Consider the following 27,130-nt stretch of genomic DNA (forward strand, 5'->3'; position numbering starts at 1 on the left):
GCTACGGTACTGGATATTAAAAGGAATGTGGTACAATATAAAAAATGTCTTCATTTTTGGCCATTATTCCAGGATGAATTTATTTGAGTCACTGACTGACCCAGAGGCAGAATACATTCCTTTGGTTGGCAATATGTTTCCTTCTTTTCCTTTGTTTCTCTCTCTTTCTAATGCAGCTAAGAATATACTGCAGGAAAAACGCCTAAAATCACAAGATGATTTACACTCACAATATTGTTTTCAATTTGCTCTCTGTGCTTCTCTGTTGCTCATTTGTCGTCTTTCCCCACTAAATGTCTGCGTCTGATTCTGTTGTCGACAGTTATTTGGTTTCACAAGATTCCCTAGAAGAGGAAAATGTTCTCTCGCTGCAAAATGATTCCCAACAGAGCTCTGTCCTCCGTTAACGTCTCCTCTCTCGCACGCCCCTTTGTCTCGTCTGTCTCCCTCTCCTAACATGATTTTCTCTTCATTTCGCTTCTCATCTCTTCCTCATAAACCCAATTTTCTCTTGTTCTCTCCAGAGAGCACACATGAGGAAATCTATACTTACCGGTATATAGATTTAAGTTCACATTAACTTCACTCCCTTTCTAACACTGAGGCTAGGCCTGGGTGATCAAACGATAACCATAATTATTGCGACATATTTTTACTGAAAATTAACAACTTTCACTCAGGAGCAAAAATCAGCCTTTAAATTTTCAAGCAATAATGATTTCATATTTATTGTGATAATTATCGATATCGGCTGATATGGCAATTTTTTGTCATATCGCCCAGCCCTAACTGAGACACACACTCAAGAATCAGAAGAACTGACGACTATCTTGGTCTACTCATCCAAAACTTTTTTGTCTGCATGCATGGCTCTTGGAGTGGGACTGTTGTTCCGTCCACCACTGTTGTTCTGAATACAATAGGTTTGCAGTCTTTAAAACTACTAGATGGATTGCCGTGAAATGTATGATGTCCAAATGTCATATATCCATCACTTTGCCCGAGCAATCATCATCAAAACAAGTGGTCTTTCCATCAGCCTGAGCTGTATCTCCAGTTTATTGCTGATGTGTTAATATCTTCATGTGCTAAACTAGCATAACAAATGTGTTAGAAATATTAGGTCCTGTCTTCTAAAAAATATATATAACATATTACTTTTTTTGCCCAATATTGATATACAATTAATTTAAAATTCCTGCCTTTTGATGTTCAGAGACAACTTTTTTGGAAGCCTAAAAGAACCTTGTGCAGGAATTTAACTAAAATAATTAATATTTCTCTTCCCAAGTCATGCCTGTATTAAATTAATTATATGTTTTTCTAAACTTAATGAATTCTGAATAAAGTGAGACATTTCACTCTGTTATTGTGAGACATACTTACACACACACACACATGGGCTTGAAAGCACAAACAGTGACCTATAGACATGCAATTATATGGTCAGAGTGAGGGGGTTGCACATGACCGACTGGCGGCCTGAGCAGTTTGGGGTTCAATTCAATTCTTTACTCAAGAGCACTTCGGTAGTACGTGGGGAGTAAACTGACACCTCTCCAGCAACAATGTTAAAGCAACAATAGCACTTTGGTTTTTCAAAACAAGACCGTGACCTTTCCCAAACCAAGTGTTGTGACTGTGCTATCCATAAAAGAAAGTTCAAAGGGGACCTTTAATGCTTGTACTTATTTTCTGTCATGATGTTAAAACGTCAGATCATGATGTTCATGATAAACATTGCCAAAGTTCTTCAAACTGTCATCAGCTCCAGGGAAACCCCCCGCTAAATCTTTTTAGGATGTTTTTTTTCCTTTTTCCGACCTCTCTGCTCAGGATTTGGTATCAAGTTCCAGGCAGTGCTCATGAGTGTTGTAAGTTCTGACTTCCAAAGCTGGCCAGTCAGAAGAAAGAGAGCTTTCAGAGAATAGGTTCTTAAAGAGACATAAGCTTAAATGGCTCCTGACTCTTTCAGAACATATCTAATACATTCTTGAAAATTACTTAGACAGTGTATTTAATGTGTTTAGCCAAAATATGTGTAATACTTTGTTGATATTTAAAAAGTTTCTATAATGCTCATTTTCAGCTCTACAGTATGTTTTAAATCTGGGAATCAACTAGAATTGCCTTGTATGACTCACGGCTAAAAAAAAAAAAAAAAAATCCTTTCGTGCCTTTAAATGCAAAGCAAGTTTCTCTTTCTGTTCTCAGCACTTCGGAGTGATCAAAGAAAAGAGCAGGAGAAATGAAGAGATACAAAGAGTAAAGTGACATTGGAGAGAGAAGGCAGCTGTGCAATAATTTTTGGGAGAGTGAGGAAGACAGTAGAGAGAGAGGGAGGGAGATTGTAATAAATGGTGATAGTGTTATATCTCAAAACCCTGAGGGGACTGGACCCAGCTGCAGAGAAAAAGAAGAGAAAGAAGAGAAATTCTGTTTGCATGTATGTGTGTGTTGTTGACTGACTGTGGTTTGTATTAGTGTCTTGAATTATTATCCCTACATGCACGTGGCATGTCGTAAATCAGTTTAAATTAACAGAAGGAGCAGGTTAACAAGGAACCTTTAAATCTTGAGACATCCAAGGCTCAGAAATGTCATAAATCTTTGGACTAAAGTATCACACCCTATTTGTCACTGTGTTGCATCACCATAGATTTTTTTGGGGAAAATATTTAATTGCCAGAACTTTTAGTGTATTGCTCCCAACATCTTGGCAAGCCTCATTTTTCAAGGAAAAAAGAGACAACAGCAATTTTTTAGGTGAGATGCATCATTATACATTATTGCCTAAAAAATGTAGGGGAGCTTCTTTAAATTAAATCTACATTTTCTAGAAAGATCGCATGAGTTTTCTTTAACACAAAAAATCCTCTGGACTTGCATGCAGCTTCATCCTGATATCACATCCTATAAGGCCTTTCTGCCCTAGTCTGTTAGAAAATAACTGTCTTGCTCAAAAGCCCTTCAGCTAGGCTTGTGCTTGCAGGCTTTTTTACATGAGAAGCACACTTGGTTACAGCTGTGTGTAAGAAAGTACTGTATATGCTATATGTTCATATATAATGGAAGGGCAACAGAGGTAATTCACTTTGACAGCTTGTCACTAAGGTTTACTGTTGCGCATGCACCCACCTCCTTCAATGTTACAGTGGTTTTACAAAAAGCTAGTCCGTATAGTCCTGGTGTTGTTAATAGTTCCAAGACCAGTGATAGTTACTGCATTTAATTCTGCATGAGGTTCAGGTTGTTTATGCTTCTTGCTTTTATGTTTCACAGACGTTTTGTTGTCGAAGAACGTACTGCTGCACTATGACGTCATCCTCAAGAGGAATAATCTTTATGCATTGCAAGCTCATGCAAAATGCAATGAGGGAAACTGCAAGCCCAAACATCAAACTACATAACTGAAGGTTTAGAAGTCCAACCTCCTCAACCTTGAAGTTATTTAGTTTGGATTCATACAGTATCATTTTACTGTAAACTCAAAAAGGAAAACAGATGGTAAGTGAGAAATCTGTCTCTCTCCCACTATTGGTGTTTTTAAAACTTGCCTTAAGACATATTTATACTCAATTGCCTTTAATTGTCAAATAACCCATCAAGCACAAAATCCATAGCTCTGTTAGTCTTGTGTTACACTGGACTTAACTGTCACTTGTTCTTTGTCTTTTGATTGTTGTTGTTCTTGTCTGTTACTTTCTAATGCTTTGTTTTCTGTCTGCAATGTTCAGCACTTTGGATCAACTATGTTGTGGTTAAAGTGCTATTTCAATAAAGTTGAGTTGAGTATAAATCAAGTTGAGTAAATAACAATAGAGGTTTTCGTTATCCCTCAATAAAAAATGGCCTGTAGTTCCTTGGTGGCAACAATCCTAAGAACAAAAAAATCACTATAAGGGATTTGTTTTCCACTGAAAAGGAACAGACGGTATTGTGTGACATTGAAAACCTCAGAAATTATGAAATAATGTTTATTTTTTAAAGAAGGGACTGAGAACATAGATTTACATGAGCACTTCTAACACAGAAATGTGCCAATTGAAATGCCTGAAATTAGTTTACAGTAGCCAGAAGGTTGATTTCAAATTCTTTAAAAAAAAAAAACCCACAAGAATAAACCTACTGATAGATCATTGTTGCAGACAAATACAAGACCGGTAATACATAACCACTACTCAAGATTACTGCATAAGAGTGCCCATGCAGTAACTACACAACGTAAACTGACTCAAAATACTGCAAAGTGGTTTATCTGAATGATTGCAAGGCTAAAGTAATAAAAAACAATGTTATTTTAAAAATTATAAAACCACTAAAGTGCTTCCTGTACAGATGAGTTTGGACAACATCCAATGCACCAAACGTAAGTGGAGAGGCTGCATTTGAATGCAGTGCTACTGGTAGAAGCATGCAGCCATTTGTAACAAAAATGTAACATACCAAATGGAACTAAATCACAATGTGTCCCAAAATAGCTTCACCAGTGCAAGAAACAAGTAAAAAATATCCCATATTTAATGGTGTTTCTCTTCAGTCTTAATTAAAGTGTATTTCATTTTGGGCAGATAGAAGAGTACAGGAATTAAATACTTTGTAAAGATAACTATGCAGACTTAGGATGGCCAAAAACTTTAATCTGAAGATGTAAAAGCATAAGAGGGAGAGTAACTGATTTTGTGTCAAGATCAACTTGTGTGTGTGCGTGTGTGTGTGTGTGTGTGTGTGTGTGTGTGTGTGTGTGTGTGTGTGTCCGTCCAGTCAGATGAGGGAGTCACTAGCAGTCATTTATTTTTGGGTGTCACAAGCTATAAAGGTTAAGAGCCTGTGATATTGACTGCTGCTGTGTTCGCTGCTTCACTTTGTTCATTAGCTGCATACATTATACAGAAGCATCAAGCAGCCACTCAGATTTCATCTGACAGCTTGTCATTATGAGTTACAACCTTTTTCCCTTCAATATGAAGTATACCATACAGCGCTGGCTGACTGTACATCAAGGCAATCATTCTGTTTTCGTTCTTTCGTTTTTTACATTAAAATCACTCAAATGTTATACTTACTCCAGAGCATGTTACAGTCATTTTTTTCAATATTTCCTATTTTTGAAGCATGGGTTAAACTTTGAAGGACTTACCAAGGGTAAGCTAGCCATTGCAGATCATCGCTATGAATCACTGAATATATACTGTACTAATAATTCAATAGGCAGGAACATCTAAGAAAAGTATCCATTTTCATGAAGCCGTTATCTTTTAGTCTCTTTAACACAGAATTATGTTCCTTCTTTCGAACTTTCATTGTTCCAACTCTCTCTATATTCCTTCAGGCTCTGCTTCAGTAGCTGATGAATATTCAGAGTAACACAACAAACCACTGTAGACCTTTTTTTTTTTTTTTTTGTGTGTAAAGCTGACAGCTGGACTGATATCCATCCACACATACAAGCATGAATCTCCCCGGAGACTTCAGCTTCTTCAAGGTCAAGACACTCTTCAGGCTCTGTTTGTACACCCGGTTAGTCATTAATGCGGATCTGCTCTGCTGGAACTACAGTAACAAAAAACTGTTAGCATCGTCTAAGAGAAAAATATAATCCTCTAATACATTATGTATAAAAGACTGATGAATGAAGAGAAAATAAAGAGGGAAGAAATACTGTAGGTTGGCTTCATTATACAAAATAAATTCAGAAAAATGACAACACCATATGGTTTAATGTCATATTTCCTTCAGATCCCTTCTGGATGATCATAATAACAAAAATCAATTGTTGCCTCAAATCATCTGTTTCATCAGTCCTAATAGCAACGATTAAGAATTGTAAACTACATTGTTATTGTTGCTATTGTGTAGATCCCTTCTGATATTTTTGTTGTTGTTTATTTCTTACCAAAACTGTCATTCCTCACTCACGATTTACTACTCTTCCCATTGTCACTGTCATCATGGTATAGAAATGTATACATGAACTGCAAAGCAACGTTTTTTAAGGTTTGATGCAAATAATGGTTCAGAAATGACAATAAGGCATTCTGGAAGAAACTCCAATAATCTATAAAACAAGTTTGGTTTCAGGAGAAGAGTAACAGTCAATGCAATAAATGATGTGAAAAAGACAACGAAGCCTGGTAAGTAAAAATAGACACAATGGAAGATACATTCAGTATCTCACCATCACTGCATTGTTTATCTGATCTGATGAATTTCAAACATGTCGTGGCAGCTTGCGTGTGTTTTGTGTGTGGGCTGGAGGGCCGAGCAGGATCTGATTCACCGACCTTCAGTAACCTCATTATTGTTTCTCTCATTCACTATCTAGTCAGTGCTGCTTGTGTCTTTTCTTATATGGGCTCGTGAAGGAGTTGCTGTTGCAACGGAAACAACATATGATAAAAAAAACTATAACTTTTTATTCCTTAAATGGAATAAAAAATCACAATATGTTTATTATGTCCTGCCAAGGGATGGCTCTAAGCTAACTCTGGTGCAATGCATCAAATGGCAAAATGTACGTTTAATATTGCATTTGGTCCCTTTTACAATTCAAAATAAAAAAATAAAAAATAGAAAGAATCAGTTTCCACCAAAAAAACAGTGGTCAGAGATATTAAAAGTAACAAAGAAACGGTAAAAACGCAAACAAATGTGAAGCAGTACATCTTTATGAGGTGACTGACTTTTTTTGAAGTCAATCTGTATAAATCTGTCGCTGTTTTAGAAAGCGTTTCACACAGAGTTCAATCCAACACTGAAACACTAATTAGCTAATGGACAACATTTATCACATTTGACACTGGAGGCTAATTAAGCCGCTTACACATAACAATCACTAGCAATGCAGTTAGAGCAGCAGGCTCATTAGGATGCATCAACATCAGTGTAAGTGTCGGACCACACAGCTGGAGTCTTAAGCCAATCAGGCTGAGTGATATCGACAACAACCGTGACACAGCAAGCAGTCAAACCTCAAACCGCAGTCAGAGAACAACACAAGCGCTGGGAAAACAGATGTAAGTTCAATGTTTTTCTACAGCAACAAAAGTATAAACGCAGTTTTTTTGGGGGGCTGATTTGGACTTACTTAGCACTTGACCTGAGCCTGGTTTGCACCACACTGCTCAAACTCAGTCATTAACCTCTCAGCTGGTGTTTTATTGTCTCACTGCAATATGATACTTCATTGTTTCAAATCACAACTGAAAGAAGGGATTTGTTTTAGATCAGAGGATCTAAAGATGGCATGGATCAGGGAGAGGAGCTTCTTTCACTTTACTTGAACTTTTAAAGTATTTTTAGTAGTTCTTACTTTTATAATGACACTTTTGTGTGTTAGCTGCACTGAATTAGAAAATCGACTTTATTTGCATTTCACACAATGATCAAATAGCTAAAAAAAAAAAGCTAAATTTTTCGGCTTTTATGGATATTTCTTTTGTCAATGATCGTTCTCTATTTTGTTTTTTTCAGCATCAGACGCTGCAGGATGACTTCCAAACCCTGAATACTTGATCTTGATATTTTACCACCTGCATTAAAAAAAAACACGTTCCTCCATTTCAGACATATGAATACTCTTTCCACTTAGTTTTTCCCTTTCAGAAAGACTGTAAAAATTAAGAACTGTTTAAAAATTAAGAACTAAGAGAGTGTGCCTTTAATTAGAGGGAGGGAGTTACTTTACAGTCATGGTTTTCAACAAGAAACCAATAATGTAATCTGTGCAATGTCTTTGCTAAACAGATGTAGAAATTAACCAAATACCACAATTAGTAAGGTTGTATTGTTTAAAGCATCAAATATCACCAAAGCCATGGGATTTGACATTATTGTTGAAAAAATAATGTGCAAACCTGACCAAATATTTTTTTCCAGCCAGCAAATCCTCTATTTACCTTAGAAGAAATACACATCTTAATATGTTTGTAGGTAAGGTATCAGTAAATGAAGCTTTTCTAGTAACCTATTCAAAGTCTGTATTTGGTGAGGATGGAGTTGTGGCCTTGACATTAAGTGACAGATATTATCTCCTCACTTGTGCAGCGTGCTGGAAAATCTTGGTACAGTGCGGTCAAAGGACAACAGGGGCCTCAAAGAGAACATCTCTCTGTGACACGCACATCCTCCTGTCTGTCCTCCGCTCTCTCTTTCACTGCCGTCTTAATCTTCCGCTTCCCTCCCTCCCTCTGATCCTTCCTGTTGTCGTATCGAACACATGCCAGGAGTGCTGTTGTTTTTTTAAGGAGAGCGGGTACACTGACTTTAAAGCATCATGTCTTAGTACTGGAGCAGGGGGAGGAGGAGAAAAAGGGAAAGCCCTGAACTCATCCTTGAGGACCACCAGAGTCAGTCGGTCTGCCTGAAGCGTCTTTGAGACATGCATGTGAATATAATGAAGCCAAAGAATTACATTGGAACGCTGTATACAAGAGGGAAAAATACTACCAGTTTTTTTTCTTAAGTATCTTAGATTTATCTTAGCCTATTAAGTAGGGGTGTAACAGTATGTATATATATATATATATATATATATATATATATATATATATATATGTATATATTCGTCTCGAACCTTCACATACACCTGGCTCACTTCACATATTCATACAACTAACACGTCTGAGTGGAGTAAAAGGCATTCACACATGGCAGTATCCACTTCACTATCAAGGTGGCTGTAATTATTGTAACTGTTAGCCAACCACAATAAGAACTATGTACAATAAACGCAGAAGAAGACACAATAAAACACAAGAAGAAGAAGAGTAATGTAGCGAGATGACACAGCAGAGCTAGAGGCTTCTTTAATTCAGCTGTGTGGGGAAAATCTTGAAAAAAAAGAAAAACAGATGTTCAACAATTAAACAGTCTGTGACATGACTGCAGCTAGTTGCGTATACATTTCAACGACTGTGCGTGCAAATGGAGAAGTAGAGGACCCTGGCTTCGAGTGTGTATTAAAAAAAAAAGACCCAAACCACGTTTTAATGTCACATCCCTTACGCACATTATTCAGTCCACGTTCCCTGCCTTTTACTGGCTTAGACGAGCACAATGTGCACTGCACACATTGTTTGACTAACAACCGTGATGGAGTACAATTCTTTTTTCTTTTATGATTCAACTTATAGCCATGTGCTAAGTAATGAGAAAGCATTGTATCTCTCTCCTAACATGTCGTTTTATATCTGAATAAGCCATAAGGAACATTTATAACATATACTCCCATGCCTTAAAGACCGAGAGACATTACTTTAGACTCTAGAGCCTTTTATCAGACATTGAATACCATTACTGCATACCTACTTTGTTATTCCTACCTTTAACATCTACTTAAGTAAATTATATATTTAAAGGTATGATTAAAAAGCTCTGCATGAACACAATACTGAAAGTGAATGGACTGTTTATAAGTTACCATCCCCTGTGTATAGCGTCCTTTTCTGTGTGTGCCAGCAGTGAGCTGATGGTGATGATGCCAGCAGCATCACTTGGCAGTCAGAGCGAATTTGATTTCACACAAAGCATAAAGAAACAGTGTTAGCCGCTAGCGAGGTAAAGCTGAGACATATTCAGAAGACCGTCTTTTAAAGCAGATGTGTTCACTGTTTCTGTGAGGCCTGTGTAGGGTTTACATGCAGTAGTCTCCTAAACCTAAGGCGCGATGCTTCTTCAAGGCTGACGGCTCATCAACATGACTGACAGGTGCAGTGGTACTAACTGAGTGGCAACAGAGAGAGGGAGATTAGCTAAATGGTCATCTGACTCTTGAAAAAAAAAAAAAACAAGCATACAGAATAATTACAAAGTAAGATTTGATGATATTGCAATTACAAATACAATTGCAATATATCTGGGACGCCAAGTGGGCAGCCTGGGTTCGAATCCGACCTGTGGCTCCTTTATCGCATGTTATTCCCCACTCTCTCTTTCCCAGATTTCCCAGATCTGTATTTTTCTCAGGTTGAGATGACATACATTTTTTGATTTAATGCTAATTTAATTTATATTTACATTTTGTACTTTGCATACAATTGCTAGAGTAACTGTTTGCTATGATGCACTTTGCCTTTAAGGTTGCTCATGGTTACGGTTGGCGTAGTGATATTGCTTTAAAATAAGTGAGGTATCACTGTTGTTGGTGCTCGGTCTGGGTATGTCATGCTTTGCTACGGACAGACATTAAAAGTAAACGAAACGCACAGCAGAAGTTGTCCCCGTGCTTTTGCTTACCCACAGCCAAAGGTACATTTACTTCAGTATGTGTAGTGTCATGGTTAACGGCAAGACAACCAAGGATTAAACAAAGAATCAACATCATTCAAGAAGCGCCTTTACAATTTCACCACCTAATGACCACAAAGAAATGGAAGATGACGACCAAGATGCATCAAATAAATAACTAAAAAGATTGCTGAAAAGATGTCAATAGCACAAAATGATCACAAAGAGATAAAGAGAGAACAAATGGGTCATTAAATAACACCAACATGACACAAAATGACCACAGGGAGACAAAATACATCATAAACGTATAAATTATAAATAAACGTAAAAAATAAAGATAAAGGGACACAAAAGAGAGGCTAAAATATTACAAAGTGACAAAAGTGGTCACAAAGATCATTCTAAATGATTTCAAAGAGGCATAAAATGGCACCAATTGGACATGAAAGAACACAAAGAAACATTAAATGTCAAATACGGGCTTTAAATGTGACTCTGAATATAACCTGATTCTACCTGCACACATTTTTGGTGTAAGTGGAGGTACTTTTGAAGTTACAGCCCTCACAGTCAGTAAAAAAAAAAAAACAACATAAATGGTGTTCAGTGTTGTGCAGTGAGCTGAACCTCAAAGTAAACGCAGCCTCTAATGAAGAGTGTAGGTTTAGCTGACGTTGGTATACTGCAGTACATTCATTCATCCTCTCTCACACATATCAGTATCAAGTAAGGATACGTATTTATGAGGCAGTATGTGGGTCACAAAACATCGCTGTGTGCATGAATATGGGTCAAAATACATCATACATGCCTTAATCTCCCCTCTCTCTCTCTTTCTCTCTCCCTCTCTCTCTTTCTCTCCCATGTGGGATAGATGGCAGGGAGACAGATTATCACACCCTGCTGGCCCACATTCCTGCCCACTCTTCATTTTAGCATACCACCCCTCTCCTCACTGGTTCAGCTCTGACCAACCCATGGGTTTGTTGTTGTTTTTCGTCACTTTGGGATCATTTATTTCCATAAACAACTGTCACTGACATACAAAGCCGACATAATCTGTCTCATGAATCTGTATTTTTCTATATAAAAAATAATAATACAAATAAACAGAGTACCTGTATGTTGCTGCTGAGTGTTATGGAAAAATAATTCGATAATAAAACGAGTGGACTTTGCTGGTCTATTACACAATTTTAAATTTTAATTTTTGTAGCTAAAATGGTCAAAATCAAAGCATTTTATTTAACTTTCTAAGAGCTTGTATACACACTGCAGTATAAAAATACCATTAACAATGTCATAAATATAATTACTGTCTGTAGTTACCAAAGTATATACACAGGAATAAGGACTAGTTCACACAAAATGGTTTATTATGTAGTTGTCTCAGCCTATGACATAGTATCATCACCTAAAAATTTGCACCACTTATGAGGCTAATGTTACTCCTGAGAGGGAAGCTAAGTGACAATGATTAAATACTTAAAACTAAATATGCAAGAGTAGTCTAATAAGTAACTGTTTATAACACAGGCAGTCTATCGTTTGCTAGATGGCTCGCTTTAAAGAAAAAAAGCTGCATGATCCTCTCATCTTAATCTTGGTTAAAGTATTCATTGCTCAATTAGTGGGAGTATCTTGAGTTGCATTCTGAAAACAGGCGTGATGAAGAAATATCACTTCAGAGGAAGGTTATTGTCACTAGCTGAAAGCCTTTAGAGGGATTTGAACTGATTCTAAGTAAATTCAAAGAGAAATCTCTCTGCAGAGGCTGGTTGTGTGCGTATGATAGGAAGAAGGAACAGTTATGTTTTATTGAGCAGGTGCACTGAAGGCCTGAGAGTTTTTTACTGGCTGTCCTGTGGTCTGATTATGTCAGTGCAAAGTCACAGAACCTGTTTAAATAACTAATGGCTGAAATTGCACATTTCTATTTTAAGAAATGCAAATATAGATCAGATACACTCAGTGTGACTCTGGCCTCTCTGAAGCAAAATGAAAATAAATCCTTGCAATCATGACTGTAGTATATCCTCCTGTGATTGGTCAGTGATCTCTTTAGATCTAGCTCTGATTGATCGATAAACACTGCAGGTCAAGTTGTGGTTGGCCAATGCCAGAGAAAAGTCCATTCTGATTGGTGAATGAGCCGCACAAATTCAAGTCCAGTGGTCAGAGAGGACTTTAAATCCAGCTATGATTGGTTGATCAAGACTTCAGCCGATCAGGAAATACCATCTATGATCTATCCTTGAACACACACACGTGTGCGCACACACACACACATACACACACACACACACACACACACACACACACACACGCACACAAACACACACACACACTACAAAACTCTATAGACGGCCTCTCCTGTACACAGTGGGCCATTTCAAATAGCTTTCAGAAATTGAGAAATAACATAATATGTATTTGGATTGCAATCATAACTCACAAGTCAAAACATTAGTTTCCCCTTTTTTTCTTTGCTTCCTCCTCAACTTCACAGAACATTTCTGGAAAGAAAGATCAGATTTTTTTTTCTCCATCTTATGCTGCAAAATGTTTTTGGGGTTTTTAAGGTAAATAATGTTTAGAAACTGTGAGAGCATAAACCATTTCCTACACCAGTCTACAATAAAACAACAAAAGATGCAACATTAGACTTTTTAGTACATGTTGAAAACAATTGATTCTATTGTCTTTTTTTATTTTTATTTATTTTTTAAAGAAGAAGAAACCATGTATGCCTTTTCCGTGGGGACCTTTTTTCTCCCCTGATTGACAGGTGTCTCTGTTCATCACATTCAGCTAAAGAGGTTACTCCTTCTGTCTTTGAAGGCTGCTCTTCTTCTTCTACTAACTAACTAACTAGGAAGTAAGCAAAAAGACAGACATCCCTTTCTGCTCAGAGCCAGAGCTCTGTTTAAATGCATGCCAGGATAAACAGCATCATCAAAAGAACACCTTTGTAAGTAGACAAAGGGAAATGATTTTAACTGTCTGTACTATATGCTCCAAAGCAACCATTTATGGTTGGAAGCAAACCATATAATGCAGCTTGTCATAAAGAACATGAGAAGTCCATCGCTGTCTGATTTTTAGGACATTATTGTAGAGTATAAAGCAAAATTAAGATGGATGCACACAATGTACTCACTATTGATTTAAAACTAAATAGCAAAGAACTTTTCCGATAACAAAATAATTTATTACATCACTGTAATTCCAGTTTTCTGGGAGTGTAAAGCTGTAAAGTAGAGGTGTGACAGTTTGACATGCAGCTACATGTCGCAGAGCATCTCAACACACAGCCTGTTCTTAAAAAGTATTTTTCTCGAGGTAAAGGCCTCATCATCTAACACAGTTTTTTTCCAAACAAAAAAAATCATGGTATGGCAAAAACATTCGCAGGATCCCCCCCACACACACAGCGGCTCAGACTGATTCTTTGAAAATTCTTTCCGTTTCTGCCAAAAGATTAGACAACCTGTCTGAAATCTGTTCGTCTGTCAGGTCACTAAAGGAGGATTACAACCAATCCAGGAGGTGCCTGTGGGCTCTGTGGCAACAGTCAGATGAATAAAAATCCAAAATAGACACAGTGTTATATCACAGAGGCCCAATGCAGAGAGATCTTTCCCTTTGAATTATAAGACTGTGATCTCTTTCTCTCCCCACTGTCTCCTCACCTCACAATGTCTCAGTCTCTGTCTTTGCTTTTCCTTGTGGTTTCCCTGTGTGCACCCTGCCCTTTTTCTCAACCCTTTCTTTCTTTTTGTCGGTCTCATCTTTCTTAGAAGTGCTGCGTAGGGGATAATGATGATGGAATAGAGGTGGAGAGAGGAGGTAGAGGCCATGTGTAATCATGTTATAACAGCTCCAGCAGAAACACCTCAGTGTAGCTCTGAACTCCAGATACAAATACAAATGCACAGAAATCCATGTTTCTAAAACGAATGCATTGCATAATACATTGCAGACTGATTATTTGCATTTCAGCATTAAAATAGTCATTGTCTAATTTGATTTGTAAAATGTATCCATCTAAATGCCCCAGTCAATTCGGTTTATTTTTCTTCAGTTTTTACTGTGCACACTGAAGAGGTGATCAAATATTTAAGTTGTTATTTGTTTAGTCTTTCGCTTACATCTATCACACTGCTGTGGGGGAGGGGGGGAGGGGGGGGGGGGCACCTTCCCCAGGCAGGTTAATTGGATGTAAATGGATCGGGACAGTTTCAAGCCCTTTGCCCCGTAAGAAAGTCAACCTGCCTCAGAGCTGCTGTGCCGACAGTCTCCACCTGAGCGTAACGTGTCCCTCTCTGTCTTACCTTGTCACATCACAAGAATGTAGACATTGGATGCAAAGACAGGAATTTGTCTGATGTGAATTTTTGCTTTGTAGTATCTGCAGAGTGAGACTCAATCATGATAACACAGCTAAATATTAAGGGTGTTTTTTTACACTTTTGATGACATTTTATACTTCATTCAGAGTCTGCTAGCCAAAAATGCTCTTCTCTGATAGCAGATACATACTAAGATGTTGCCATACTGTAAGAACACTTGGTATTCTCAAAACCAGCAAGCACTTCATGATACCATGAGCAGAATCAGAGATGCTTTATTCAGATTCTGTTCGATTGTTCTTTAAGCTATATCCACAGCAATAATTAACAAAACAAAATGAAAGGAAACAAAACAAAAAGGATGTTATCGCCATTTATTGTATAACCCTGTTGAATGAAGTTACTACTCTCTGAAACTATTTCTATATGTAGATAGTTTATCTTAATACACACACCCAGCAATTCTTAACTTTAACTAAGAAGCTCCATGAGAACAACCAAAGAAGATGTTACTCTATCTTAGACTCAAGTGTTGATCAGGCACTGAGATGAGGTTATCGTCACACATTTTCTTTATACACAGAAAAATACTGAGTGAATAACCATTGGTAAAGAAGTGCAAATGAAAAGTTAAAAGAAGAGTGATTGACCTTCTGCAGCCAAACTGAAGTCTGTTTAAGACTCACCAGGCTGCCATTGCCCTCCCTACGGGAATAACTGAATTCACTTCTTCATGGTAAAATGTTTAATTGTTGAGTTCTTTGTGGTAGGTCCTTTTAATATTCGATACTCTAAACCTTCATCTATCTATCCATCCATCCATGGTGACATTGACCAGCTGAGCCAATGCGTCCATTTCCAAATGACAAAGCTAATGGACTGAAGAGGAAGACGCAGCGAGTGGACATAAGACAGAGGAAGCCGGCGTTAGTCAATATTGGCACTGAAGACATTAGCAAAGACATTTACCCTTCACTTCTCCTTCCTCTCTCTCTCTCTCTCTCTCTCTCTCTCTCTCTCTCTCTCTCTCTCTCCCCCTTTCCTTATTCTCTCAAATGTTCCAAGTCACCTCCCTCAATTTCTCTCTCCACTTCTTCTCCTGCCCTCTACTTCCCCTGGAGAGCGATGCTGTCTCCCCCTCCAACACCTATTTTCACGTCCAATACTTAACCTGCTCCTGTCCATTGCTTTTATTGTTTCATTTCATCCTTCCTTTCTTTTATTTCAGCTATACATCATGAACTGCCCCCCTTGCTCCTTCAGACACCATTGTTTTAGATGGATAGATAGATAGATAGATAGATGATAGATAGATGGATGTATAGATGGATAGATAGATAGATAGATAGATAGATGATAGATAGATGGATGATAGATAGATGGATGTATAGATGGATAGATAGATAGATAGATAGATAGATAGATAGATAGATAGATAGATAGATAGATTGATAGATAGATGGATAGATAGATAGATAGATAGATAGATAGATAGATGGCTGGATTGATAGATAGATGGATAGATAGATAGATAGATGGATAGATAGATAGATAGATAGATAGATAGATAGATGGATAGATAGATAGATAGATGGATAGATAGATAGATAGATAGATAGATTGATAGATAGATGGATAGATAGATAGATAGATGGATAGATAGATAGATAGATAGATAGATAGATAGATAGATAGATGGATAGATAGATAGATAGATAGATAGATAGATAGATGGATAGATAGATGGATAGATAGATAGATAGATAGATAGATGGATAGATAGATGGATAGATAGATAGATAGATAGATAGATAGATAGATAGATAGATAGATGGATAGATAGATAGATAGATAGATAGATAGATAGATAGATGGCTGGATTGATAGATAGATATATAGATAGATGGATGGATGGATGGATGGAAAGTTTTTTTTCTCTTCTCCTTGCCCACCTGTAGTGTGTATTAATTGTCTATGGGCACTGATGGGGGGTTAGTGAGGTGGAACAGCTTTGGTATTTGCAGACCTGCTGGCCCGTGAAATCTCCCCGCACATGCATACGCCTCATATCCATTTAAATAGATTTAAATAAACGACCTTACACTGTGGCTAGATTGGGCCCGTGCACAGACGGACGCCGAAATGGATGGATGGACAAAGAGAGGGAAAGGTGCACAAGATGGAAGGTAAAATGCCGTTAAATGAAGTTTTTCCTACAATTTCCATAAAGCACGGGAATGCGATGATTGATGGCTCGGTGGTGGGAAGGCGAGGCGTCGCAGTGCAGCTCTGATGGATGGATAGATGATGTGTGCAGCGAGAGGGAACAGAAGGTAGATTCCATTTCAGATCTGCGCTCATCTGATGTGTGCACCATGCTGGCGCTCTAATATGTAGATTGTGTTTAGCCTTTATCTACGGTAGCAATGTGAGGGAGCACAAACACACTCGGGCCATTTTGTTGAGACTAATGGTTGTACATGAAATGCCCCTGAATACTAATTTTAATGAATAATTTCTTACTTTTTTGCCACTTTCACATCATCCCTGGTCAAGGTCATGACTCGTATATCGATCTATTATCATAATTATCTATTATGTATATCTACTATGATAACACTTTGGTTTGGACTGTAATCTTTCAAGTGTTTTAGCAGCAATAGCCATCTTAGTACACATGCATATAAAGAAGAGGTTAGGAAACTTTAACATTTGATGTCTCCTCTGCAGACACATTTTCGGAGTGACTTTCCCCTCTTCTCCAAACATGGAAACAGATGTGGATGTTTACCTGGCAGTTGGGGACCGAATGCCCTTCTCTGGGGCTCAGCAGCAGCAAACCCTCAGGATCTAACAGCTGCCATGTGGCGCACATCAGCCACCTTTACATGCTGCAAATGCACCCGAAGGTGGGTCAGGACAGCGGTTTTTGAGCCATGTATATCCAGGAAAAGTTGACTGATATGTTTAAGAAAAACCTTGCCATGCAACAACATTCCTTTTGTCGGTAGTCACAGGCATGATTTTTTGGGGGCATTTTAAGTTTGAGTGCCAAACATCAGAACAGCAGAAGGTGGGTTAAAAGTGTTTGAGCCACAGTTGTTCAGAGTTTTTTAAGATCAACATACCTGTGTGTTTAGTGGCAAAATGGGGAAACTTTAAGGAATACTGGAAGTATTGAAGCGTTATGGATGTCAGTAAAGCTCTTTTTATGGTTTCACAAATAAAACATGCAACACTTTATGATGCTACCCTAACCCTAACCCTATATGTTTTTTTAATGTATTTTAGGTTAAGGGATATCTTTATCGTTTTCCAGAAGTCATAAGACACAAAATTAGCTTCCCAGTTTTTCCCAGTTTTACTTTACTGTTCTAACTGTTCTTCAAAGATTTGTCTTTTGGTTAACTGTGGTCAATCTGTTTGTCCCTATTCTTCTTCCTGCATCTTATCCCATCTCCCCCTATCCCATTTTCAAGTCCAGCGCAGTTTGGGTAGATGGCTGTTCATCATGATGGATTAACGCTGGGTCTTTTTAATGTAGCAAAGAGTAAGGTACTTTACCTTCTTTTTGTAATGTGTTGATTGATTGACGGCTATGCGCACAAAAATACAGAAGAACACGACCCCTGCTTCCAGCGTGTATTAAAACTGTCCAAACTGCGTTCCAATGACCCATCCTGTACGCACATGAGCCATTCCATGTCACCTGCCTTTGACTTGGCTAAAACGTATTGTTCTAGCCCAGCTTAATTTTAACTGGATATCAAGTCCGTAAATCATCAGACTCATATCAAAGTACAATACGTCTGAAGTTAAGAGCACAAATTATCACAATTTACCCAATGTTTAATTGCATTTTAGAGACAAAGCAAACAAGTTAGTATTTTCCACTTGTTCTAACATCCTGTCCTAGCTTGCACTATTGAAACCAGTCTTTTTAAAGGACTGTGTAAAATGTCAACCTCTACAATAGGCCACATGCAGAAATACCTTATCTATATGGGCAGCTATCTATAGAGCCCATCCCAAAGCTTTTTTATCTCTTCTCCCTGTTCTTTTATTCATCATTCTACTTCTTTTCCTGGGAGGGACACACTGCTTGTGGAGGTCTAAACGCCCGGAGTGGAGAGGGATTTCAGGTGTCGGGGTGGGGGGCGGGATGTGAGAGAGGGATGTGAATAATAGATCAGAGAAGGGAGGAGAGAATAAGGGAGATATAAAAGGTGTGGAGATAGAGAGAAAGAGAAACAGATATAAAGAGGGTGTCAAAAGGACAGAGAGTCAGATAGGGAGGACGCCTGAGGGATGCATGCCAGTGAGAAAGGGGACGGATGTAGGATTGACAGTTTTTCTTGGAGGGCAACTGTGACAGGAAAACACACATCTATAAAAGTACTGCATCTGTCCTTCTATCAGTCCATCTGGTCCTCCCACACACTGACTCTTCCTGCCTCCGGTGTGGTCAGCAGCTGTTGCATAAGACAGCCATTCATCTTTTATTGAGATGGCAAGCTTCCATAAATATGTCTACCTTGTTCTCAGGAGTCTAAAAGCTCGACCTGCAGTCAAGGAAGCAATAAACAGGATACCCACAACATCAACAATAACAAACCACTATATGCTGTAGACTTAAATTCATTTTAAAATTATTTCAGGAATGAAGGGGATTTCATGAAAATGAATTATATTTTAAGATTTACTGTAAATTTGTTTTGCTCTTCTGACAACAATTACCATGATTTAGAATATAACAGAAATCTGAAGTTCACTAGAGGCAGATTACAACAATTTCTTTGTCATGCTATCAGACAGGCTAATATAATATAGATTATTTCAAGTGTAACATTTCATTTGAATAATTGGAATGTTTCCTCTCTGAATTCTTTGAAGTTTTTTCAAATATCAAAATGTCCAAAATGACCTAAATGATTTGGCAATAAAGTACAAAAGTCATTGAAAGTTAACTGCAGGTTTTGCTTTGAAAAATAATATATGATTGTCCAATATTCAGCATGTGTTGAATTGAGTGATGTGTTGTTGTGAACTGTTGTTAATCTGTTTGTTCCTTCTTTATGCTAAAGTAATTTTACTTCTTAATAAAATACGTTTTATAACTTATTAGGACAGTTTAATTTTGTTTTATTTGCCATTATTATAGTAACGGCAGCTTAAAATAATAAGAATGAAATGAATTATTTAAGGGCCAAGGGTATTATTAAACACTAGCTGCTGCATTTAGGACTGAGACTTAAGGGCCTTTCCATGTGGTCTATGGCACCCTAGTTCCAGGGCTTTCCATGCGCTCCAGCTATCACTTGAACAGCAGACTGGTCACTTTATTCAGCCCCTCGACCCCCCTAGCTGCCTACCTCATTGCTGACACTCCATATGTTTTTGGGAAGCCCTGCAGTATTTACAGTAGCCTATATTTGTTCATCAATACAAGATAACCTCAGTTCATTTGGTATGAATATCCACATCAAAGTGTAGATCATGTTAATTATCATTTAAAATCATAGACATTGGTATTTAATAGTAATTCAATGCTGTTTTGTATTTGGAATCTGAGAGGAAGCCCTAACCCTTCACGTCACAATACCCTACAACAGAATGTTAGAATAAAACTTTTCTTAACTGAACAAATTGTGCCCCATACCAGGCGATTATAGTATTAAAGGAGTAAGAGGGGTTGTGCAGGTGACCCGTGTACAGAGGGGTCAGTCTTCATCACAGTGGTTGCAGGTTCAACTCCCGGACCTGACGCTGTATGTTGCATGTCATTCCCCACTCTCTCTCTCTCTCCCAATATTTCCTGTCTGCCTTAGCCCCCCCCCCCAAAAAAAAAAAAAATGAATCGAGTGAGAAGAAAAAAGTCTTGTTCCTTACCTGAGCAGATCAATTTCATCAGCATGAACCCCTGTTCAAAGTGCTTCCTATTGGCACATCTCAACAGGCAGGAAGCCAACTTCAACTTGTCGTGACCTCACAGCTGCTGGAGGAATTACTACAGGATATAGAGAGAAAGAGAGAGAGAGAGATCACCACGTTAGTGAGAGCACAGTCTGTGGAGCAGGCCTACAGAGAGCAGAGAGAGAAAACAAACAGTAGCAGGTAGATGAAGAGCGATAGGAATAAATGAAGACTGAGAGAAGCTGTGTAGTTTCACAGAGAGAGAGAGAGAGAGAGAGAGAGAGAGAGAGAGACTGATGTGCAAGTCACAACCTCCAAGACCGGCTGTTTATAAAGCCCTAGGCAAATTGTGTGTGTGTGTGAGAGAGAGAGAAAGAGAGAGGCAGTCAAGTGGCCACCCACACAACCTGTGTGTATGTTCATTGCTCTTTTCCAGAACATGGCCTGCAGGGTTCAAGTCTTCCAATCAATAACTAAACCAAACACGCACAAATGCACACACACACACACACACACACTGTGCACAAATACAACACTTTACTGAAGGAGGGAATTTCAACTGATCACAAGAACATCGCTTATTATGGATATTATATGAACATTTATTAAAATGAAATTAAATGTGTAATTGAAGGTCAATTTATGACTTATTAGTCATTTTATGTAAAAAGAAAAAAGGAAAGTCTAAAACTGATCTTTTTGGATGTTATGTCTTCTTTCACAAGATTTGAATCGTGGGGACCCTTGCTGATGCAGCAGGACTGATTGTGTTGGAATATAATGATCGGGAGATTGGCAGACTTAATGAGTGAGAAATGAATGGATCAAGTCCTATCATAGAAGAAGCTGTTATTCCAAGTCCAGAAGACACATGGGCCTATAGTTTAAGTACGCGGTTCATCTCTAAACTCTAATTGTAAAATCTAACAATTCATGTTCGACTATGTAAGTCCTTGGACGGTGTCATTCCTAGATTTTTAGCATGCGTTCGTAGTATGAGTACTATTGACCAATAAGAAATATCAGCAGACTTTGAGGTATATGAGGGACTTTACTTCATACAAATCTGCATTATAATGCTGTTAAGAAAATTAAGATCTGTCATTTGCAAAAATGTTCTTTTCTGTGTTCTATTTGCTCATGGAAGCCTCTTAGTAATCCTCCGGGGATGTACTGTAAAGAACAAAAGTTAAAAAAAACTAAAAAAAACTACCATTTATTCTGCAGTCATATATGGAGGGTGACTTTCGCTTCACTTTTGATCTGTCACACGGTCGCATCTCATATTGCTAATTTTACTGTAAACAAATATGTGGCGGAAAGTAAATTTTGGCTGAGAGCCATTTATCACTACACACTGATAAACATGCGATTTATGTTGTTTAAGGTGTAACAGTTTGGTTTGGTTTGAGGTGTTGCTTTCTCTTGATTCTAGAGCCACAGGTGGCCATACCTGGTAAAGAGCATGGATTTGTATATCTCGGTCTCTATGCTGGTTGGCAGGTTGCCATGCTGGCTACTTATACTGACTTGTAAATATCTGGTCTCAATGCTTCTCATGACAACTTCTAATGGCAATTGAATTGGCTTATAACACCCAAATTGTCTTCAGTGTTTTTGAGGTGACTTGTTGACTAGTTTAGATGAAATAAAAAAGATTTCTGTTTTTAAAAAACGGTGGGAGGAGAGAAAAGAAGGCGAGACTGAGAGACAGGACCAGTCAGAGACACTGAAACTAAAGGATTCGGGTATTGCCTGTAGCCACAACAGCACTCCATCATTTCTCCATCTTATTTTCTGGTATTCCCCTCCCTCTGATTCTCTCTCTTTCTCTTTATCCCTCGCTCCCTCCTCTCATCCATCTCCTCGCAGCTCTCTCTGACAGTCTATTTGGCCCACACAGCTCTGTCATCCATTCAACCTGTCAGTCCTGGCAACGGCAACAATCACCCACTGACGGGTGTTTGTAGCCGGGCAGGCAGGACTTGTGGTACGAAAGTCCGTGCCATGGCTGAGAGCCTTTGGGATCATTTCCTGTGACAGCCGAGTCACAGAGGCGACCCATACAGTGAGAAGGTCGGAGGGTCAGTCCTCTCAGAGCAGAGAGATCATCTCTTGTTAGAACGTCTTCTTGCAATCAGAATGTACTGGATTGCTAGTCGACATATATAAATAGATATTACAAACCTTTGGATGATTTAGTCTCCTGAAGAGGTTTGGTCATCATTGTAATCAGTGTTTAAAACATTTTACCCATGACATGAGGGGCCAACAAGTTGATGAGGCAAGTTATCAAATCTATTAGACAGGAGACTGTAGATGCACTGAAAATGTCCTATTCATTTCTCAGGTTAAATAATATTAATTTGCATAACTGTTGTAATGATCAGAGCCTAACTGAGGACATTTCCAGAAATAAGATAACGGTTTACAACAAACGTTAATTTGAAACGTTTCTTTAATTTTCTGTTGTAAAGGCTGCAGAACTGTTTATTAGAATAGCAACCAATGCTGTGGCACCAATTTCACCTCACTTAGTCAATTGTGCAATGTTTTGTTCATGTCGACACATTTGCCTTCAAAGTCATACAAAAACGCAGATTTACCTTTTCTTTTCAAATGGTATTATATTTAAAAAGTACCCACCTTGACATGCTGTACACAACCTCCCCTGGTCAGCTCTCAATCAAATGTGAAGAAGTTTTCTTCGAACATAAAAATAATTGTTTAATGATTCCCCCTTTTTTAAAACAGCCTTACACAGTCCCTGCTTCACTGTTTCAATTTTCTTCTCTGTTCAACAAAAAATGTTTTTCCCATGTTGACATATTTTTAAAGTATGATTTTCTCTAATTGTATAAACAACCCACTTTTTTTTAGCACCTCTGGTTCTGGAAGTAAATTTCCCCATTTCCCCCAATTCACAAAATCCTTATATCAAGAGAATGACACCTAGAAACCAAGACAACCAGCTACCCCAATACTGGTGACTATAAGATATTTGATTTGGGGCATAAACGGCATTGAAAAACTGAGAAAAAGGCAAAGACTGTGTACATATTGTTCTTCCAGAGTCAAGGAACTACCCATCCCAGAACCCATTGCGAATGAAACCGCTTCTCCTTAAATGTAACCCTTGTTGTTGTTATAGTGTTCATACTGTTAATACAAGTATTGTTGTACCCTGTAGTTTGTGTTTTATGAATAAGTCACATTCACTGCATCATAACATGACCCATTTTAGCAAACTAACTAGTTAGCCAGCTAGTGAAACTATCTGTTTGCACATGATGCAAAGGGGCGGGAAACATTGCAATGGTAACAACCAGCTCCACCAATCAGAGACGTCGCTGTGACATTCTATAAGCGTGGGTAGAGTAGTTATTTTCCCCAACATCTCAAATAAACCGTGTTTTTCTTAAAACGAGTTTGATATAATACGAACTTCTTTCTTCTACAGGAGCGTATACCATCGTTCCACACTCGGTTAGCTCGTGGAAAGTCTACCTCGGATGGTTATGACATTATGGCTAATAGCTAAATGGCTATTACTTCTGTAGCCACACGGTTGAGCTCTATCGATTTGTGCATCTTTTGGGTGGAGTGGGTGTATATCTAGTCTTAGCTCATTGATCCTGTCACAATTTAAAGAGTGTGTAACACTAAAGTCAAAGGACTTTTTGTAGCACTGACCTTCACAGCTGAGTGGAGAGAGAAAGCCACTTAGATAACACGGGGACGAGCTTTGATATCCTCTGGGGAACCCGGCATGGAGACTGCACGCAGCTACTGTGAGTCTCTTTAGAGAAAACTGTCAACCTCTGTCACGGAAAAGTCACACGTATTAAAACCTGGAAGAATTTCTTTTAACACGAATACACGGCTGAAAACACAAAATGTATCAAGGGAATTAATAGTTCTGTCTTTTATAGCTTGTTATTGATATTATCTATTTTCTGTGACAATGTTGTCTGTTTTTATCCTGACCCATACCCGTTACGTCATCTGTACCTGTTTGGATTTCCTCCTTTCCACACGCTGAAATAACTTTTTATATAACTCCTCATGCCTGCTGATCTGAGAGATGGCAGTTGAAAACATTTGGCCAGTTCTCCTCTCTGTACTGTAAGTGTTACTGTAGGGTTGTAAGGCTTCTGTACTTCACTGCTGAAACAACAGAGTTAGAGTGTGTGGGAGGAAAAGCCTGGGAGGAAATCTGTGCAAGAGAGAGAGATACCAATCCAAAAATCACTACAACACGCCTACAATGTAGTCCTACAGGGACATACAGCATGTTTGTGGTAGTCCTATAATGTAAATGTCATTTTTCACATTTTTATTTTGCCTTTGAATGTTAAATTCTTCGATAAAAACGTTTTATTGAAATCGCCTCGGCATAAGCATTATATTATATTTCCACACCATAGTCCTTTTGGATGGCACATCTGTTTTTGTTTTGAGACTGGGCTTTAAAGTTCGTCTTGTTACACATTTTCCATCCAAAATTCCATACGGATGATCAGTGGGGTTGATATCTAATGGGTGCAGAGGTCATAATAAACCCATTCAAGCCTTTACTGACCTTGCATCCGCATCCATTCTGTTTCTAGATGATGTACAGACTCATTACTACTTCCAATCATCCAGGTGATTCCAGTGGTTGAAGTAGGATTAATGAAGAAATTATAGAGTTGTCATTTACCGGAAAAGTTTGTGCTCCCTTAAATCAGAGAACAGAAGTATAGTCAACAAATATAATCAATTAAAACACCATTAGGCTGCTGATTTAGTGTTAGTGTCAGTGTTTTGAGATTATTTGAAGTTTAGCACAAATGTATTAGCAGTGTTTTCATGTTGTTGCAGGAGGAGGCAGAGGTCATTTACTTTAGTTCATATTTTAGCAGTTTATAGTATTTATGTTACATTATGAGCCGTTGATCTATAAAAAAAAAGTAAACAGCTTAACAGTCGATTATAGCTGTCGAAAGTGCAATAGTTCCTTCAGTAAGTGAGTTTAAGCTGCAGTCAGTGGAAATGAAATGAAGTAAAACTGTATCAGTCATAGAGAAAATGAACACTTGCGTGCAGCTACTAAATAAATGTGATCTGCACTTTACAGTGTTGTAGTATTCTCCTGTGCAGTGCACCTACCGAATGGTTACATAATATCATTTGATAGAGGTAAAAAAAAAAAATACCACAAAATAAAACAATAGCATAAAAGTACCGATGTGATAGGCTTAACGACCTGGCGTCCCTTTACAGTACATCTCTGTTCTTGTCTTGCACAGTATTTAAGTATACTTTTAGTTTGAAGATCACGAGCGAAAGAGAGAGAGAGAGAGAGTTTAGACAGGAATGGGAAGAGAGAGAGAGAGAGGGGCAGTATGAGTGAAACCGAGTGAGAGCGTGACAGTGAGAGAGATTTGCTGCTTACCTGCAGAAATGTAGAAATATATGTCCACGAGCACGCAGGAGTCAATTCATCTGCTCCTTAATGTCTCTTCACATCTCTGTCAGCAACAGCAACAATATCCTAGCCGGATCACCCAGTCCGAAGCTCTCTCTCTCTCTCGCGCTCTCTCTCTATCTCTCTCTCTCTCTCTCTCTCTCTCTCCCTCTCTCTCTCTCTCTCTCTCTCTCGGGACTTGGCCCACCTCCTCAGAATAGCGCTTCGTTAAACTCTCGGTGATACCCGAGATTTACCCGCACGACGATCAACACTGAAGAGACACGCGCTCCGATCGTCCGAGTCCCGTCCTCCAAGCGGTCCTGTCCTCACAGCATCATCATCATCATCATCATCATCATCATCATCATCAACATCACTGTCATAATCCTCCAACCCGCAGAGCTTTATTCTTCTCCTTGCTCTAGGAATATCCCTCTGTCGATAGCGTAACCATCAAAATCATCAATAGCGTTCATCTGCTTTTCCCTCCTGCATCCTCATCTTCCACTTCGTCCTTCTTCGCGTAACTGTGTCCTCACGGCTGCCTCTCCGTGTCTCTGTCCCGTGGCTCGACTCTGCAGCCCAGTAAGTGTGTCATGCTTGGGGAGAGGAGCGTTTCATCCAGAGCAACCATATGCACAGAGTCAGACAGAGAGCCAGGAAATTACAAAACAAACTGTGATGATGCTCAGGGGAATATGTTTAAAAAACTTAATGTACAGAAATGATCTTTGAAGTTCTATAAGATTACTTCAGAACGTATAGTACAACATTATATTCAAACCTTAAATTATCAAAATGATGGCAAAACAAAACCCCACACATATTATCCATGAATCTGTAAGGAAGTTCAGATTATAAAGCACAGATAATTGAACAACGAAGATGAAATGCTACAGTTTTGAAATATAAGCCCTTTGTAGTAATGTAGTTATATAAATACAAAAGCTCAACACATTTGAGTATTTACAAAATACAAACATTGGCTTTCCCTGCATTCTGACCATTTTTTTCTGAACCATTTTGTGTCTTTTTTGCACAACTTTATGATTAAGATCTTTTGTGTCTTCTTCAAATCTCTTTTTCAGAAACATGTTCTCACAATGACAAACTTTTATAAACATGTGGACTGGAGATTTGCAGTATCTGCACTATTCCAGCCCTGCAGAATATCTAAAGTTTC

The 27,130-nt window shown here is 38.4% G+C and overlaps 1 protein-coding gene across 2 annotated transcripts in view; it reads right to left on the bottom strand.

The window, feature by feature from the left end:
• The window catches only part of bean1 (brain expressed, associated with NEDD4, 1), a 40,995-nt gene extending 14,431 nt beyond the window's left edge, over window positions 1-26,564 (bottom strand). The window contains exons 1-3 of one of the 2 annotated variants that reach the window (XM_061040306.1): window positions 26,144-26,564; window positions 25,933-26,103; window positions 20,472-20,589 (exon numbers count right to left, since the gene is read on the bottom strand). In XM_061040306.1, coding sequence (XP_060896289.1) covers window positions 20,472-20,496 — 25 coding nt within the window. In that variant the 5' untranslated portion in view covers window positions 20,497-20,589; window positions 25,933-26,103; window positions 26,144-26,564. Of the gene's footprint in view, window positions 1-20,471; window positions 20,590-25,932 lie in introns of both variants that reach the window. The other variant, XM_061040305.1, reaches the window with a different exon arrangement.
• Window positions 26,565-27,130: the final 566 nt, after the last annotated feature.

The sequence above is a fragment of the Labrus mixtus genome, chromosome 6 (assembly GCF_963584025.1).
Source record: "Labrus mixtus chromosome 6, fLabMix1.1, whole genome shotgun sequence".
In the NCBI taxonomy this organism is placed as follows: Eukaryota; Metazoa; Chordata; class Actinopteri; order Labriformes; family Labridae; genus Labrus; species Labrus mixtus.